The 19,471-nt window shown below is 43.0% G+C and overlaps 1 protein-coding gene across 5 annotated transcripts in view; it reads right to left on the bottom strand.

Moving 5' to 3' along the window:
• Positions 1 to 19,471, bottom strand: part of katnal2 (katanin p60 subunit A-like 2) — an 87,601-nt gene that overhangs the window by 64,321 nt on the left and 3,809 nt on the right. For 4 of the 5 annotated variants that reach the window (XR_010962704.1, XM_067983225.1, XM_067983216.1 and 1 more), the window contains exons 2-7: positions 19,251 to 19,321; positions 16,383 to 16,549; positions 8,991 to 9,033; positions 4,007 to 4,124; positions 1,427 to 1,516; positions 1,214 to 1,312 (exon numbers count right to left, since the gene is read on the bottom strand). Coding sequence is in view for 4 of the 5 variants with exons in the window: in XM_067983225.1 (XP_067839326.1) it covers positions 1,214 to 1,312; positions 1,427 to 1,516; positions 4,007 to 4,124; positions 8,991 to 9,033; positions 16,383 to 16,549; positions 19,251 to 19,321 (588 nt within the window). In the remaining variant the exon portion in view is untranslated. Of the gene's footprint in view, positions 1 to 1,213; positions 1,313 to 1,426; positions 1,517 to 4,006; positions 4,125 to 8,489; positions 8,645 to 8,990; positions 9,034 to 16,382; positions 16,550 to 19,250; positions 19,322 to 19,471 lie in introns of all 5 variants that reach the window. The other variant, XM_067983235.1, reaches the window with a different exon arrangement.

The following is a 19,471-nucleotide window of genomic DNA, read 5'->3' as shown; positions in this document are numbered from 1 at the left end:
GGATTCATCTCAGCGGTGATGCCCTCCTGAACCTGCTGACACTCACTTTAGGCTCATGCATGAATAGCCACTAGAAGAGTTGGCAGAGAGCTGCCAATGCCTTTAGCACTGTACCCCAGCAAAAGATCGATGCCTTCAGAAGAGGACAGGAGACAAATGGGAGAACAAAAAAAAATTTATTAGAGGCACCATAGTATTTAGAATAAAATCCGATCTCCAGTGGCATAACTCACAGCAAGTCAGAAGATATGCTGGAGTGTTACACTGTGTAGCACAGTGTATTATTATGCTGCTAAAATGAAGCTGTAAGGCTCAATCTGGTCTGTCCCTTTAATGCCAGAAATTCCAATTGCTCTAGATAAGCACATCTTTGAGGTCAATTTGAGAGTAACTGCTGTTGTTTCTTTCTTTGATTTTTTTTAATGTTGCTTGTTCACTGTTAAGTTTCCAGACTCTTTAGTAGTGGGTCTTGCTGGTATAGGACTATGACATTTGAGCCAATCAGATGCAAGTACACTGCCACGTGCAATTCTTTGAGGTGTGACGGATGGACTCTACACGCAAGACTTTTGTATAATCGTGCGATTTTGAGCAAAAGTCACTAATTTGTAAATATTCAATGAGTGACCAAATCACAGAGAACATAGGGTCACAATAGGTTTTGAGTTCTATTTTTATGGCACTCAGTGTTTCTGTACTGTATACTCTATTTAGTGCCAACAAACGTAGTGCCTTTGGGATTGACGATGTTTCTGCATTGGTACTCTCTCTCACATAGGCATAGCAACATCAGAAATTCTCAGATAACGTGGTGTGATGTTGCAGTGATTACGACACATTGTTGGATTCCAGATAGCATGATTTTCTAAAGGTAGAATAAAAAAAGGTCTCCGGGTCATTTTCATAGCATAACACTACCTATATTAAGACGGAGATGAGGAGAAATGTTTTCTTCCAGAGGATCATGAGTCTGTGGAACTCCCTTCCCCAGAGAGCGGTGGAGGCAGGGTCATTGAACATTTTTAAGGCTGAATTATATAGATTCCTGATTAACAAGGGAGTCAAAGGTTATAGTAGGTAGACGGGAAAGTAGGGTTGAGGTCACAATCAAATCAGCCATGATCTTATCAAATGGCAGAGCAGGCTCGAGGGGCCAAATGGCCTACTCCTACTCTTAATTCGTATGTTCATATGTACGTATATCCTGACTCACCGACGGGTCTTGGTTGTAATTCAGGCTATTTACTGCTATTTCATTGGATGAACCTTTAACAGCATCTTGAATCATACCACGCAAGTCAATGATCGGGCCCTGAGTATAATTTAAAAAGAAAAAATTAAGAAAACTTGCTCAGGTATCAACATCATTACTTTGAACATCTCTCTTGGTATCCATAGGTCCAAGGATGACTATTATAGTACCTACCCGTCTGGGATGGAGCCCATCTCCAATTTTAATGGTAGACACGTTCAAACCAAATTCTGAGGTTTCAGGAGGAGTAGACGGTCCATTCTCCTGCATCACCAATGATAACAATAACATTATATATTGATGGATCAAACTGGTCAAGTCATCAATCAGTCCATTTCTCTACTGAGCTCCCAAACTGACAACGGTTCCTGTTTTAGACAGAATCCTTTCAAAGTAAATTTTCACATGGAGAAAATAAAAACACCAGAAATAGGATTGAATTCCTTCCATTGTATAGTCACTGTGCTATTTTCCAAAGAAAGAAAAAAAATTAGTTTCAATCGGTAAGACATCTCCCGTTTTGCCCTACTAGCCCTCCTTTGTTCCTCCTTCTCCAGACTAACTCAATCTATTCAAAGATTACATTCTGAAGACTGTCCGAAGAAATAACATTTTTAAAAATATAGTGTTTAATTTTGATAAAAGAATATATTTTATTTAAAACTTACAAGGCTGATTTTCTTCCACATTACACCCAGGGAATCCTTAGTTCTTGGATGCAAATCCACACAACTTACTGTGCCTCCTAACTTAGTGTCATCTGCAAACTTGGATATATAGCTCTATTCCTTCATCCAAGTCATTAACGTATATGGTGAAAAGCTGAGGTCCCAGTAGATCTCTGGGGAATGTAATTAGTCATATCCCGCCAATCAGTGAACACACCTCTCCCCACCCCCCCAACACCCCCACCCCATATGCACTTTAAACACATTAGTACATGCCTGCCTGCCTCGTGATGATGCCATGACGTAATGGAGTGACATCATGACACAATTACATTGTGCTTGAACAACGGTCAGTTTGGCAAGACCAACTGCGCATTTGCATCCCTCAGAACACAATTTGCTACCGGTCTCCCTGCGACTTGTAAATTTAAGAGAGAGCAGTTATTGTGCAGTTAATTAAATACAGACATTTGCAGACTGCAGTGGATGTCATGCAGCCGAATATCACGTGACAGAATCTCCAGGAATAGAACCAACCGGAGTTGGCAACCTTAGCTTGGGACAAGGGGGCTCAGAATTTCTTTGATGAGGTCATGAAGGATATTTTAACTACTACAGAGCCAGTGTGGGAGCCCGAGGGTGAATAGATAGACTGGCAGCAACATCATGGCTCACTATCAGAGCACGATGATGTTTGGAGAAGTGGCATCGAGGCAAAGGTGACCGCATAAATTAAACTGCAATGAGGAAAAGAGTTTTAATAAAAACATTGAAATTTCAATTAGTTTACTACGAAGAAGCATTACAATTCAGTTATCACTTACCTTACAACTCTGCGCCAAAGACAAACACATTCCTGCACTGCCATCCAGTGGCTTTGTAATACAACTACATGTTTACAGGCATACTGGGGCCGATTTTGAACTTTCGCCCAAAATGGGCGCAGAGAGAGCGGTAACCACTGTGTTCGCGCAATGGCTCCAGCAAGAAGTCCGACCAATTTTCATGATTGAGCCTCATTTCCACATCAGCAGCTAACTTCTTGCACATTTTGGACAGCTCACCAATTAGAGAGGGACAAAAATATAGCAGTTCCAGCGTGGAGCCCAGTCTTTGCAGGTAAGTGATGGGTGGGGAGAGGTGATCCTGGGAGAGGGCAGAGGTATTGCCAGAGTCAATTTATGCTCCTTCTGATCCCTCAACAATCATTTTTACACCTGAAACTTCCCTGTTTTTGAGTGGTCTGCAGCAGTGCCCTTAAGGTGCAGTGTGCGCTCTGCCCATTGGTACTGAAAATTTGCAAAGGGAATTAGGTTATGCTTCGACCTGTCCAATTTTCTAATATTCGTTGTTCACATTTCACAAGAATGAGAGGCAACTGTAAGAGAGACAGCAGACATCCATATCCTAAACCAGAATGAGGAAAAAGAAAACTCACTCAGCTAATATTGTGGGGGATGGCGACGTGTGAGAACCTGCATCCACAGTCCATTTGTGTTGACCAATTGCAAATGTTTAAATATCAAAAATGTTTCTCTTTATTTTAAGGCTCATACTCTTGAGGAGACACCTATATGAGCTTTAACAGCAAGGAGAAACTCAATGCATTTCTGAATCTTTTGAACCATACAGAAAGATGCTATAGAGAAAGGAGTCAATCAATGCCAGAAACTTCAGCATCTGTCACTGCCAGCAGAAATTCACCCACACCTGTTATACAGCCTATCACTGGCATACACCAGGTCAGACAGAATCATTCGGGGTGATACAGATAACCTAAATGAGGAATAGTCACTGGGTGACACACAGCTCACACGGAAGTCAAAGGATGAGGCAGTGGAAGTGGAGAATAATGTTCCCGAGAGGAAACTTAGAAGATGCCAGTTGCTGTCTGATGAGCGTTCATATGATGAACTCAGGGGTCCTGCCTTGAAAAGATGAATGCTTGCAGAGCAATGCAAACCCACTTTGAAGATGTGCGGTAGATGGTAGCAGTTTAATGAAAATATTTAAATCTTTGAGCTAGAAATGTTACCTTGAATATTACAGATCACATTTCAGTTAACAGAATCTTGCTAATACTGACCTGTTTTTGGTTATCCTTACATTGAGGTTTCAACTCAGTCTTTTTCATTCCAATTTTGGAAGATGGGCGTTGCACTGTGGAGATTTTAGGGAGTGCCTTGGAACTATAGCTTGTTGTCCTAGAATTTAATAAAAATGTGGCAGAATACCTCATTTAGAAAAATTATGCAACATAGACTGATGTGATCTGATATATGCCCTGACTTACGTACACAAGATATATTAAAAATCTTACATCTGCGTGCACTTCCATTCCACACAATTTACTTCCTGTTGTCACATTTTTGTCACACCTTTTTGTCAGCTTTCCATTATAAATTCCCATGTCTGCATTAATAATAGAAACTGCCTATGTAAACTTGTCATGCTATATTTACATTGTCATGACAGTTGTGGTGCCATAGCCATTGCTTCTCCCAGTTCCTCAGCCTTAGCTGCAGATAAATGGCAGGGAGGGAGTTTTGGGAGGGTCGCAAGGAATTGGGGGGGTGGAAATCCGAGGTAATGGAAGCTGCAACTTTCTTAGTGGGGTCCGGAGGAGCACAAAGCACATAGGAATGTTTTATGCTTACCTTGGAGGGCCTCTTCATCCTTCCTATCGGCTTTCGACCTGTTTTAGCCTAGCAGGAAAGCTATGGCGGGAAAGTTGCAGTAGCTTTCCTGCTCAGGACCCAATTAAAATGAAATCGGAGTCCTATTATCATAAGATCCCGATTAGCATTCATTAGCAGCCGCCTCATCCACCCTCCAAAACTTGCAGCATTAAAATCAGACATCGGCAGGAACAGAGTGGGAAATGGAGCCATTGTAACTGTTGGCCGGCTCCATTCCTACCCACTGGTGAAGAGTTCAAATTCCTCCCTTGATCTTAACACCCTGTGTGCAATGCCATGGGAAATTGATTTGTATGTTATTCGTAATAGTGATTCGAAGTGCCACTATACTAAAAAAGGTGGCAATGAAATGGAATAATCTATTGCTTACAAATGTGAAAGTCATTTATATATTTTTCTGCACATGCACAAAGTCGGGGAGAAGATCGCGGGCCGTGGACGATAATCGCGTCGGGGGGAGCGGCTACGGCCGGAGAGAACATCGTGGGCCGGGAGTAGATGGTGGGGGGGGGGGGGTTCTGATCGCAGAGAGGAAAGCAGGTTAGCTAGGTGGGCCGGCAGGGGAAGCACTGCTGCTCCTCCTGGCCCACAATCAGTGCTGGAAAGGCACTTATCTGCTGGATCTAGCCATTCTCACCTCTCCTCAGTGCGGAGTTTCCTGAGCCCTGGAAAACCCGGCCTACAGGTGTTAAATTTAAAACGTTCCTAAAATTTGAGGCACACAGCCTCAGTAACATATTTAAATGACGGGCCCACCACTGGTCAGCAGGTTAGTCGCCCGCCCCCCAAACCAGCCTCCAATAAAACTGTCGGGTTTTCCATTTTTGAATTTTTAACTCCCCACTCCCTGCCCCTTTCTCGCCTGTCCTGGAGGATTAAAATTCCCCCCTTAGTTTCATTCCCTGCTTGAACCACACAACAAATACTTAGAGCAGATCAGTGAGAAACAAAATAGGCTGAATTCACCATTCAGAAACAAAACTTTGTTCAACAATCTGAAGCCATTCTTACAAATAGTAATTGGCCCATTACAGACTTTTTCAATATAATATATTACTTTTAGTATTTGCTGATTTTTATGTTTGATCGTACAATTTAATTGTCAATAAAGATATTAGTTGCTTTAAACCTATTCACCATTTCAATGAGTTTGTAGCATATAATGAGACTACATTAAATCCAGTAAAACAGATCACTGTAAAAGGGTTATTTTTTTTAACTACTGTTTGAGAACAAAGTATGGAAAAGATGCAACATCCATTTCAGAGGACAAAGTCCACTTAAACTGTTTAAAGAGAAGCAGTTCCATTAAAAAAACACATTGTGACGTTTTCAATTTAAATTATATTATCTTCTTACATATTTTGCTTTCAACAGGTTTGTGATTTATTTTCATACTTTTCAAAGTGGAAAATTAATTTAAATCTGGTGATTTCCGAAATTAGAAGTGACAGAATACCAGGAGCTCAAGTGCCAATGTCTGAGGAGTCCGACTCCCAACAGAAACTTCAGAAACTTCACTATCAGCTTGGCTGCATCTCGCCCCCTCCCCTCCCAACTAGCAACTTAATATTCATGGAGTTACATTGAAGGGGAAATGCCCCAAGAATTGTCTTAAATGCGTCCTCAAAATGGAGTCAGTAGTCAGGCTGATGCTAGGAAACAAAAGGGTTAATGCTACTTAAACCACGAAGGCTAATGCAAACAAAACATTTCCGACCGAGGTAGAAAACAAGCCACCAAAGCCACAAACCTACAGAGCTTGTAAAGGGGGATATAAAGATATCTTGCCTTATCTGGACCCATGTAAGACCCTTTGTTAGCAAAGATTTGAGAAACTAGGGAGTAAATGAGTGACCTGGCACACCTAGGACTGCATAAGGTGATTGACATTAGAAGGTCTTAACTCTTCTAATAGATGTGTCACTCAGATTGGTCAATAGAAGTGAAGACTTTTTTTTAAAGAAATTAAGGATGTATATGATGGTGTTTTTGACACAAAAGCTCGGTCTTTAGTATGCAGTCCTCAGTCCTGTTTTAGTTCTTTTAGTAGTTCTTGAAGTAGTCTTCGTAGTAGAGGTGTAAGAGTTCTTTATCTAGTATATGTCTCTGCAAATTTGGAAGTGCAACTCTGACAGAGAGAAAGGTTATAGAAGTTAAGATTATACAGCTATACCAGCCATATATAGGCAGATATACAGTTTGTTGCTTATATGTACGTTTCCATGAAATCAAGGAAGGTGAGATTTAAGGCAGCTAGTCCAGATACAGCTACCAGCACGGAAGAGGAATTTACACAAGAGCAGAGGATCCAGGACAAACGGATAGCACCTCTACAGACGGAGGCTCATCACTGACGTCTCAGAAGACTATCGCCATCCTACCAGAGAAAGGCGACGCAACCGTTTCACCCATACCAGCTCATAAGGACAAGGTCATATAAATTCTGGAAACAATGCTAACTATATATAGACGTTAATCTATCAATAGATCTATCGAATGCTGTTAACTTGTGAGCTATCTAAGGACTCTAACTCTAAGTTAATCTCACCAATTTATATCAATCTCAAGACACTGATCTCAACTGCAAATTTATAATCAGCAAGCAGTCACTGCTGAATTAACTGTGACATAACTGAACTGTCTTTGTGATTGCTGTTATTTAATCAAAAAACACTACCTACCAATTATTTGCATTCTCAGTGTTTAAGTTTAATGCTATTATTTATGATTCTAAACTTAATAAATCATTGTTAGTTCATGATTTTGTTGTCTGAATTCTTCTTTGATAATTGGCAAGAAAGAGTTAATTCGTTCACTCAGTAGCTTTTGCAGATGGCAGTGTAAATGCTAATATAAGTGGTTGATGCAGGTCAGTTCGGTGAGCCAGATTTAGGCATCATTAACTCCTCGGCATAAACTGGGTGCTAAATCCAGGTGGTTCCTTGACAAGGAGTTAAGGTGAAGAGTTAAGGATTCGTCTGAAGCCCTTGATGAATACTTTTGTCAGAGTATTAATCCCAATGTTCTTACAGCATTCCTCAAGTGAGCATAAATAAACACTGTTGCAAAAACAGAGTCTAGAATTACGTCATGCTCATCAAAAAGAAAGAAGAAACCCAAACTTTAAATAAAATAAGGTGGCTCCCTCAAAATGATAGACTTCATGACCACAGCCTCCAGCTCGCTGTGTGACCTGGATGTGCTGATTAATTGTATAATTTCCTTTAACTACACACAGCTACTTCCAAAATTCAACCTAACCTGTAACCATATGTACATTTAAACCATTGTATGAACAAGATTGTACTGAGAGAACCCAATGTATACCTGCAGAACTCTTAATAAAAAGTTGTTTCAGGCAAACAAATTATACAATAAGGGAGACAAAGATTAAAACAGTACTTACTAACAGGGAATGGGAACATACACATTTAATCTCATATTCCAATCAATTCCAGATATAAGCCACATCTGGCAGGAAGTCTAAGCATAAATTATGCCATCTCTAAGGCAGAAGGGAAAAATGGACAGGGAGGTATTGCCTGGGCTGTGCATCCTGCCTTCTGGCAGCTACACAAAAGCACTGAAAGCAAACTGCCCCACCTTCACCATGTCCGCAAAGAGGTGAATCCTAATGAACCTTAGGTTTAAAATATATGGGGATAAATTATAGTAACAAGCAAAGTTGCGGTGGTGGAGCGGGAGCAGTTCTGAGGAAATTCCTGGTCAAGGTCATAATTAGAGAATCTTTGGTGATCCATTAATTTTTTTAACATATTGAATTAATCTATACAAATACATCATCAGAACGCACTACCGAAATGCTGCATTTGGTATGAGTTTAGAATTGTCAGTTTTTCTAAATACCTTCTTGTCTCCTGATGGATAATTGATAAAGCCACTGCCCAGTGTGGAATTGGGTCATGCAGACCAGGGGGTCTCAAATGTAATCTCCAGCCCATGTTGCATTAGCTAATTTCACCTGGAGCTTCAGTGGGACATTACATTTGGCCATAGCATGTCTGGAGTAAAGAGAAGACACATCAGCCAAAGTTTCCACTACTGACGGCTTTCAATAATTCTCTGCTGGAGAGTGCATATAGTGTGCTCCTGGTCCAATAACCTGCTGGTTTAATTTACTTGCAGGTGACCATCATCCATAGGTTCACATACTAGCAGGAGTTGGCAACTTCAGCAGATGGGAGAGAAATCAAAAAGTTCCTTTGTATCTTACTTTATAGTATGAAACTAAAGTTATACATATATTAGAGGTGCACAATACTAATTAAAAAAGATCTTTGATAGACTTTGTCATGGTATTGTATGTAAAACCTCTTGATGTTATATTTGGATTGATTTTTTCTTTACCTCTTTAGTTTTCCTCCACTCCGTGGCTGTAATTTCGCATTTTCTATTAAAAGCAAAATAAACACAAAGTAAGAAAATACTGTAAATTAAAAATGATCTCTAATCCTTTCATTTTAAGCACCTTGGGATGTTTTTGTACATTAATTGCAAGTAGTTGTTGTTGTTGTACAACTGTACTGAGCATTATAAGAAGTTTACAGATAAATCTGAGATAGATAGCTTTTTGGCAACCAAAGGTATTAAGGGATATGGGCCAAAGGCAGGTATATGGAGTTAGATCAAAGATCAGCCATGATCTTATCAAATGGCGGAGCAGGCACGAGGGGCTGAATGGCCTACTCCTGTTCCTATGTTCCTAAATCTCTTTCCCCACTCAGTTATATACTAAAAATAAAAGTGGGCTGAGTCACTGTTCTAGGCACATAAATAGATCTAGGCACATCTGCAGAAACAGCTGTGGACAGTCAGATTTGTTTGATCCCAAAGGGAATGTTGTCTGACTTGTGTCAGGCTCACATATTTAATATACTATCATGTGAACACTGCTCCTACATATAATGAGTTTGACTAGCAATCAATCAGGATCTTCTTATCATACATTATATGAAATCTTTATTACCGCCCCATCAGTCTACTCTCACTCATCAGCAAAGTGATTGAAGGTGAAGTGCTATCAAGCGGCATTTACTCACCAATAACCCGCTCACCGATGCTCAGTTTGGGTTCCGCCAGGACCACTCTGCTCCAGACCTCATTACAGCCTTGGTCCAAACATGGACAAAAGAGCTGAATTCCAGAGGTGAGGTGAGAATGACTGCCCTTGACATCGAGGCAGCATTTGACCGAGTGTGGCACCAAGGAGCCCGAATAAAATTGAAGTCAATGGGAATCAGGGGGAAAACTCTCCAGTGGCTGGAGTCATACCTAGCACAAAGGAAGATGGTAGTGGTTGTTGGAGGCCAATCGTCTCAGCCCCAGGACACTGCTGCAGGAGTTCCTCAGGGCAGTGTCCTAGGCCCAACCATCTTCAGCTGTTTCATCAATGACCTTCCCTCCATCACAAGGTCAGAAATGGGGATGTTCGCTGATGATTGCACAGTGTTCAGTTCCTTTCACAACCCCTCAGATAATGAAGCAGTCCGTGCCCACATGCAGCAAGACCTGGACAACATCCAGGTTTGGGCTGATAAGTGGCACGTAACATTCGCGCCAGACAAGTGCCAAGCAATGACCATCTCCAACAAAAGAGAGTCTAACTATCCCCCCTTGACATTCAACGGCATTACCATCACCTAATACCCCACCATCAACATCCTGGGGGTAGGGGTCACCATTGACCAGAAACTTAACTGGACCAGCCACATAAATACTGTGGCTACAAGAGCAGGTCAGAGGCTGGGTATTTTGTGGCGAGTGAATCACCTCCCGACTCCCTAAAGCCTATCCACCATCTACAAGGCACAAGTCAGGAGTGTGATGGAATACACTCCACTTGCCTGGATGAGTGCAGCTCCAACAACACTCAAGAAGCTTGACACCATCCAGGACACAGCAGCCCGCTTGATTGGCACCCCATCCACCACCCTAAACAAACAGTCTCTCCCTTCACCATCGGCGCACCGTGGCTGCAGTGTGTACCATCTACAGGATGCAAAGGCTTCTTCGACAGCACCTCCTAAACCCGGGACCTCTACCACCTAGAAGGACAAGGGCAGCAGGTCTACAGGAACAACACCACCTGCACATTCCCTTCCAAGTCACACACCATTCCGACTTGGAAATATATCGCCGTTCCTTCATCATTGCTGGGTCAAAATCCTGGAACGCCCTTCCTAACAGCACTATGGGAGAACCTTCACTACACGAACTGCAGCAGTTGAAGAAGGCAGCTCTACCACCACCTTCTCAAGGGCAATTAGGGATGGACAATAAATGTTGGCCTTGCCAGCGATGCCCACATCCCATGAATGAATAAAAAAGGAAAAAAAATGTAAAATAGTTTCTTCAAAGGCTCAGTCATTTTATTCCGTCAGTAAATGAGCCATACACACCAGGAAAGTACCAGCTTTGTCCCCAGAGTTAACTGATCTCGGTGGTAGCAGAGCAGGAAAGCTACAATTCATCTCACTATCCCTGGGTTAAGGAAGGAAAATTTGGCCTGGTTGCTATTCAGAGACCCCCTGATTGAAGTGCCGTGTATGGGCATCGGGTGAGGATAGGATTAAGCTTGGCTGTGATACCTACTCAAACAGCTTGATGGCAATGTCATGTCTCACATAAAATCATAGAATGCTGCAGTATTGAAACAGGCCATTTGGCCCATCAAGTCTGCACCAGTGTTTTTCTCTACATGAGCCACCTTGTGTAATTCCACTCTCCTACTCATCTTTAATATTTCTCTTTCTCAAGCAACTATCTAGTTCCATTTTGAAAGGATTTATGCCCTCTGCTTCAACAAAGAGTCTGTGCAAGAGAATTACACATTCTATCTATTATATATTAATAACACCAATTTGCACTTATATAGCACCTTTAATGTAGTAAAATGTCCCAAGGCGCTTCACAGGAGCATAATCAGACAAAAACTGACACCGAGTCAAAGAAGAGGATATTAGGATGTGTAACTAGAAGCATGGTTTTAAGGAGCGTCTTAAAGGAGGAGAGATGGATAGGTTTAGGGAGAGGATTCCAGAGCTTAGGGCCTAGACAACTGAAGCATGGCCACGAATGGTAGGGCGAAGTGAGTGGAGAATGAACCAAGGCAGTGTTGGACAAACGCAAAGAACTTGGAGGGTTGTAGGGCTGGAGGAGGTTACAGACATAGGGAAGGGTAAGGCCATGGAGGGATTTGAACACGAGGATGAGAATATTAAAATTGAAGCGTTGGTGGACCAGGAGCCAACGTAGGTCAGCGAGCACAGGGGTAATGGGTGAACAGGACTTGGTGCGAGTTAGGATACGGGCAGCAGAGTTTTGGATGAGATTAAGTTTGCGGAGAGTAGAAAATGGGAGGCCAGCCAGGGGAGCATTGGAATAATTGAGATTGGAGGTAACACAGGCATGGATAAGGGTTTCAGCAGCAGATGGGCTAAGACAGCGGCAGAGATGGGCGATGTTATGGAGGTAGAAGTAAGCAGTCTTTGTTTTAGAGGATATGAGGTTGTAAGCACAGCTTAGGGTCAAAAGGACACAAGGTTGCGAACAGTCTGGTTCAGCCTGAGACAGGGAGGGGGATAAACTCAGTGGTGAGAGAACAGAATTTGTGGTGGGGGCTGATGACAATGGCTTCCGTTTTCCCAATGTTGAATTGGAGGAAATTGAGGCTCATCCAGGACAGGATGTTGGACAAGCAGTCTGACAACATAGAGGTAGTGGAAGGGTCAAAAGATGTGGTGGTGAAGTAGAGCCAAGTGTCGTCAGCGAACATATGGAACCTCTTGTCATATCTTCGGATGATGTCGCCAAGGGGCAGCGTGTAGTTGAGAGATGGGAGGGGGCCAAGGTTGGATCCTTGGAGGACTCCAGAGGTAACAGTTCTGCGGTGGGAAGACAAGCCATTGCAGAAGATTCTCTGGCTACGAAAGGATAGGTAAATGTTGAACTAAATGAGGGCAGTCCCCCTCAACTAGACAAAAGAGGAGAGACATTGGAGGAGGATGGTGTGGTCAACCGTGTCAAAGGCTGCAGACAGATCGAAAAGGATGACAAGGGATAATGCACCATGGTGAGAGTTACAGAGGATGTCATGTGGGACTTTGATTAGGGCCGTTTCAGTGTTGTGGCAGTGGCAGAAACCTGATTGGAGACGTTCAAACATGGAGTTGCAGGAAAGGTGGGCACAGATTTGGGACATGTCAAACACGTTGATGGACTTTGGCGAGGAAATGGAGGTTGGAGATGGAATGGTAGTTTGCAAGGACAGAGGAGTCAAGGGCTTTTCTTTGAGGAGGGACATGATGACGGCAGATTTGAAAGGGAGAGGGACAGTACCGGAGAGGAAACTGTTTACATTATCAGCTTGCATAAGGGCCAGGAAGGGAAGTTGGCTGTTCAGCAGGTCCGATAGTGCTTGATGCGTGGTCCAGCCAGTTCTGCCGATCAATGGCTAAACCAGTTGTGAGTCATACAAGTTCAAGTCTGCATCCCTTGGAAGCGAATGGGAATGAGCAGGGTGGGAGAAAGTAAGGGTTTTACTGGGGACAAGGACATCAAAGGTGAAGGTGTCTGTGTGATTGAGCAGATTGGTAGCTGCAGAAGCATCATGGCAAATGGAGGGTCAAATGCTAGGCAGTTGAGAGTTTGAAAGTTCTGCCCAAGCCCTACGCCAAGTTTCTCACTGAGACATCTTCAGTGCTTTCCTCCCTCAGCCTTTGCACCAAGCGACTTCTCATGCTCAGTGATTTCAACCTCTGTCTCAACACACCTTAGGTTCTCTCTTCTGAATTCACTGCCCCTGTTCTCCTTTAACCGCCCCCTTCATTTAAAATTTCCCACCCATATTCACAGCCACCCTCTCAACCTTGTTATCCTACGTGAAGTCTCTATTCCCATCGTATCAATCACAGAAAAGACTCTCTCTAATCACTTCCTTGAGGGAGGAGTTTTTTTCCAGAGGCTTATACAGAAGGTAGTGAGGTTGGAAGGTGGATGTGAGTGGTCAGGGATACAAGGAAGTGATTAGAGAGAGAGTCTTTTCTGTGATTGATACGATGGGAATAGAGACTTCACGTAGCATAACAAGGTTGAGGGGGCGGCTGTGAATATGGGTGGGAAATTTTAAATGAAGGGGGGGGTTAAAGGAGAACAGAGGCAGTGAACTCAGAAGAGAGAACCTAAGGTGTGTTGAGACAGAGGTTGAAATCACTGAGCATGAGAAGTCGCTTGGTGCAAAGGCTGAGGGAGGAAAGCACTGAAGATGTCTCAGTGAGAAACTTGGCGTGGGGCTTGGGCGGGCGATAGAGAACGAGGATTTTTAAAGGCATGGATAAGGGTTTCAGCAGCAGATGGGCTAAGACAGCGGCAGAGATGGGCGATGTTATGGAGGTAGAAGTAAGCAGTCTTTGTTTTAGAGGATATGAGGTTGTAAGCACAGCTTAGGGTCAAAAGGACACAAGGTTGCGAACAGTCTGGTTCAGCCTGAGACAGGGAGGGGGATAAACTCAGTGGTGAGAGAACAGAATTTGTGGTGGGGGCTGATGACAATGGCTTCCGTTTTCCCAATGTTGAATTGGAGGAAATTGAGGCTCATCCAGGACAGGATGTTGGACAAGCAGTCTGACAACATAGAGGTAGTGGAAGGGTCAAAAGATGTGGTGGTGAAGTAGAGCCAAGTGTCGTCAGCGAACATATGGAACCTCTTGTCATATCTTCGGATGATGTCGCCAAGGGGCAGCGTGTAGTTGAGAGATGGGAGGGGGCCAAGGTTGGATCCTTGGAGGACTCCAGAGGTAACAGTTCTGCGGTGGGAAGACAAGCCATTGCAGAAGATTCTCTGGCTACGAAAGGATAGGTAAATGTTGAACTAAATGAGGGCAGTCCCCCTCAACTAGACAAAAGAGGAGAGACACCCACCGCGGCATAGCAAGGCGGGGCGACTTCAGTAAAGAAGTCTTCACCTGTTAGCCAAGTTTCCGTCAGGGCCAAGTTGGCAATGCAGTCTTTATCCACAATAAGGTTATGGATGGCAAGGGTCCTTTTCGCAAGTGAACAGACATTCGGGAGGGAGATGCAAAGAGGGGCGGTGATTGTTGATTTGCTGGCAGAGTCCATGGGGTCAGCCATGGGATGGTTGAGTGGGACAGGAAGGAGGTTGGTGAGATTAGCCCCAAGCGGGTGTGCTGGGTGGGAAGGTCAACGAGATAGTAGGGTGAGGCAGTTGGGGTTGCTGCTTATAAGGAGCCAGGGATGATTGCCTGAATGGACCCTTTCGGAGAATGCCGAAAGAGGCACAATTAGAAGCTGTGGGCTTATCTAAGAGAGTCAAGCCGGGGACGACAACAGTAGGAAAATAGTGAAGGGTTGGGGTCTGGATTTGATGGGGTCAAAGTACCCGAGAAGAGAGAAATGCATGACTGGGTAACAAGAAGGCAAAGAGACAGGAGAGAAGGGCCAAAAATGGTGAAGAGAAGAGAAAGAAACAAGGAGGTAGAAGGAATGGGCTTAGGTGCAGAATGGCAGCCAAAGTGCTCTTGCGAATAGACACAGGAAAATTCAGGTTACATAGGCATGGCAAAGATTAGTATACATATGTCCTGTTTGTAAACAGAGACAATGAGAGAGTCCAAAGTTAAAGTCAGAGGACTCATGATGGGATGAAGTTGATTCTATCCATTGAATTGTCGTTTGACGTCATTAAAGTTTTTAAATTAAGACTTCGGCCTCTTGCAAAAACTTGGGCTTAAACTTGATATTTTTGCCCAGAGCTGTAATTCAGTTAATTTTGGATTGTGCAGTCTGAGCATATGCAGTTTACCTAATCTCTTTGGAAATTGTAAACAATTTTACAACACCAAGTTATAGTCCAGCAATTTTATTTTAAATTCACAAGCTTTCGGAGGCTTCCTCCTTCGTCAGGTGAACGATCGTTCACCTGACGAAGGAGGAAGCCTCCGAAAGCTTGTGAATTTAAAATAAAATTGCTGGACTATAACTTGGTGTTGTAAAATTGTTTACAATTGTCAACCCCAGTCCATCACTGGCATCTCCACATCAATCTCTTTGGATGCATCAGTACCAGTCAGCTATACAAATGGAATATTTTTCTTAAGCTTCCAGCACTTTCCACTCAGTTTTTTTTCAAATAATTCTGAAAAACAGGGAGGACGATTTTTAAAAGCTTTGTTGAGGTAAAATTTGTATGCAGTGTGTTTTTTTTAAAAAAAGAGGGGAGTGAATGAGAAAAATGACTGTTCTGATTACACACCTGTTATAGCTTTTATTTTGTGTTTTATAAACTTCAGAAAGTGCATTAAGCCGAGGAGTGAGAGAAATGAGTCAGGGTGAGGGGATGTGAGAGAGAAGGTGGTGGGGGGGGGGGGGGGGGGGAGGTAAGGGGGAGAAAAATGGGGAATAAAGAGCGAGAGATTTAATTAATGTTAGTGCCATTTTCAAAAAAAGTTGAATTTTGAAGCCAATTAATTATCTACCTTTGCTTTGCTGACAGTTCGAAAAGGTAATTGCTAATTCCTTACACTTGCAAGTCAGAGGTCCTAATTGATAACACCTATGACACAGAGAGAGAGATACATACACACAGACAGATGCAAAACAACAACATTTACATCCATACCAAATTGCATACTTTGCTATAGAATTTTGACTTCCCAGAGCAGACTGTATTAACAATCCCTATATGCAGTTTACATTTTGACATTGTGACCATGCATTACTTACCATCATCAGCTGATTTTTTAGTTAATTTTGGATACCGTTGAAACTTGACATAATAGTAGCTTTCATACTCCATTAAGATGGTTTCCAGGTCAATATTATCACAAACTTCAAAACGTCGTAATCCAAGATTGGATTCTTGTTCCAGTGTATTTGCCGTATCTATATAACTATTGAATTACAGAGAGTAAAGAAATGAAAGGCAAATATGCTTTGATTGTTTTTCTGTGATATGCATAAAACAGAGACTATGTACTACCCCAAAGCCTCTAGTACCTCAGAAAAGTAAAAACAAAAAATTAAAAATACATAAAACTATTCTTTGTCTACTGACTGGTACTGCAAAATTTCCATGGTCCAAATTCCCATACTTCAGGATTTTTGACCATTTTTCCACATTTGGAAAAAAAGATACATTTAAATGTTTTTTTCAAAACAACCTGTATTCATACATTTAGAAAGGTGTTTAAATGCTAATGGGCTAGGCTCTGAAGTTGTTTCCCCAAAGACTGTAAACAAGAAGCAATTTGTTAGTCTATCTTGGTAAGCAATAAAAACCTCACACCCATTGTGTTAGGAGGCCCCTAGTCCCAGGCTTTCAGCAGATGCTGTCTGGCATAGGATCTTCTCTTGTGTGAACACAGTTAGATAAAAACAGAAGGAGAAAAACTCACTAACAGTTATGTTTTTAAACAGAGAGCTGCAAAGGAAACCTTTTGCTAGGTTCAGAAGGCTAACATGCAGGAAGGTAGTTAAAAGTTATTAGTCGAGCGAGATGAACCAATGGTGTGAGGAAGCATAGCAAGTTCATTATTTTGTATTATGATGCAAAGATAAGTTGTACTGATTGAATTCAGTGAATCCAATCATAATTGTTGCTTTGTATGTTCACTTGCCATGAAAGTAAGCAGTTCAGCAACTCATATCTAGGCTCCTATCAGTATGAATTTTCTAGGTCAGCTTTAAAGATTGGAGAGACACGTATGCATGTGCAAAAGACACAAATATCTGATTCAGATCATAAGGGAGTACTATTATCACACCCCTAGGTTATACAGTTATTGGACAGTACAGGCACACCCCTAAAAGTAAGACGACCAGGCAACTTACAGGAGTGACCAGCATCACTGGGCGAGAGATGATATTGAAGTCAAGACCCTAAACTTGTAACACAGATATTCTTGGAATGAAAGACGAAAGATATGGTACAGAAACAAAAATTTGTGAACTTGGGAAAAAATAATTTGCAGCAAATGTTACAAGTGATGGTATAGGGAGAATTTTCTTGGGAAACAGAGCAAGTTGAATTGCAGATAAAATAAAGTCTGCAGTCAGTAGATGTTAGTCTAGAGGTGTTTGGTGAAAAGGATACAAGCCAAGCTGTTCCAGTACAGCTATAACACTGGCATCTACCCGACAATGTGGAAAATTGCCCAGGTATGTCCTGTCCACAAAAAGCAGGACAAATCCAATCCGGCCAATTACCGCCCCATCGGTCTACTCTCAATCGTCAGCAAAGTGCTGGAAGGTATCGTCGACAGTGCTATCAAGCGGCACTTACTCATCAATAACCTGCTCACCGATGCTCAGTTTGGGTTCCGCCAGGACCACTCGACTCCAGACCTCATTACAGCCTTGGTCCAAACATGGACAAAAGAGCTGAATTCCAGAGGTGAGGTGAGAGTGACTGCCCTTGACATCAAGGCAGCATTTGACCAAATGTGGCACCAAGGAGCCCTAGTAAAATTGAAGTCAATGGGAATCGGGGAAAACTCTCCAGTGGCTGGAGTCATACCTAGCACAAAGGAAGATGGTAGTGGTTGTTGGAGGCCAATCATCTCAGCCCCAGGACATTGCTGCAGGAGTTCCTCAGGGCAGTGTCCTAGGCCCAACCATCTTCAGCTGCTTCATCAATGACCTTCCCTCCATCATAAGGTCAGAAATGAGGATGTTCGCTGATGATTGCACAGTGTTCAGTTCCATTCACAACCTCTCAAATAATGAAGCAGTCCAAGCCCGCATGCAGCAAGACCTGGACAACATCCAGGCTTGGGCTCGTAAGTGGCAAGTAACATTCACGCCAGACAAGTGCCAGGCAATGACCATCTCCAACAAAAGAGAGTCTAACCACCTCCCCTTAACATTCAACGGCATTACCATCGCCGAATCCCCCACCATCAACATCCTGGGGGTCACCATTAACCAGAAACTTAACTGGACCAGCCATATAAATACTGTGGCTACAAGAGCAGGTCAGAGGCTGGGTATTCTGTGGCGAGTGACTCACCTCCTGACTCCCCAAAGCCTTTCCACCATCTACAAGGCACAAGTTAGGAGTGTGATGGAATACTCTCCACTTGTCTGGATGAGTGCAGCTCCAACAACACTCAAGAAGCTCGACACCATCCAGGACAAAGCAGCCCGCTCGATTGGCACCCCATCCACCACCCTAAACATTCACTCCCTTCACCACCGGCGCACAGTGGCTGCAGTGTGTACCATCCACAGGATGCACTGCAGCAACTCGCCAAGGCTTCTTCAACAGCACCTCCCAAACCCGCGGCCTCTACCACCTAGAAGGACAAGAGCAGCAGGTATATGGGAACAACACCACCTGCACGTTCCCCTCCAAGTCACACACCATCCCGACTTAGAAATATATTGCCGTTCCTTCATCGTCGCTGGGTCTAAATCCTGGAACTCCCTTCCTAACAGCACTGTGGGAGAACCTTTACCACATGGACTGCAGTGGTTCAAGAAGGAGGCTCACCACCATCTTCTCAAGGGCAATTGGGGATGGGCAATAAATACCGGCCTCGCCAGCGACGCCCACATCCCATGAACGAATTTTAAAAAAGCTACCGCACTTACCCTTCTTCAGTTAAGTAGTGCAGAATTAGAATCAATAGATTCTTGCGTCGAGCTTCTGTTCGAATCTCTTCCTGTAAATAACAAACAGACATGTTAATAGTATTTTGGAAGCTACTGTTAAGATATTAGTACATTTATCATACATCTAGTGAATTAGCATTGGTAATAAAACATTTTGGCTGCCGAACATCTGCCAGCTGACCTTGCCAGAGTTTGTAGGG

The sequence above is a fragment of the Heptranchias perlo genome, chromosome 1, assembly GCF_035084215.1.
Source record: "Heptranchias perlo isolate sHepPer1 chromosome 1, sHepPer1.hap1, whole genome shotgun sequence".
In the NCBI taxonomy this organism is placed as follows: domain Eukaryota; kingdom Metazoa; phylum Chordata; class Chondrichthyes; order Hexanchiformes; family Hexanchidae; genus Heptranchias; species Heptranchias perlo.
The sequence above is the reverse complement of the archived record's forward strand: the minus strand, read 5'-3'. Positions and strand labels throughout refer to the sequence as shown.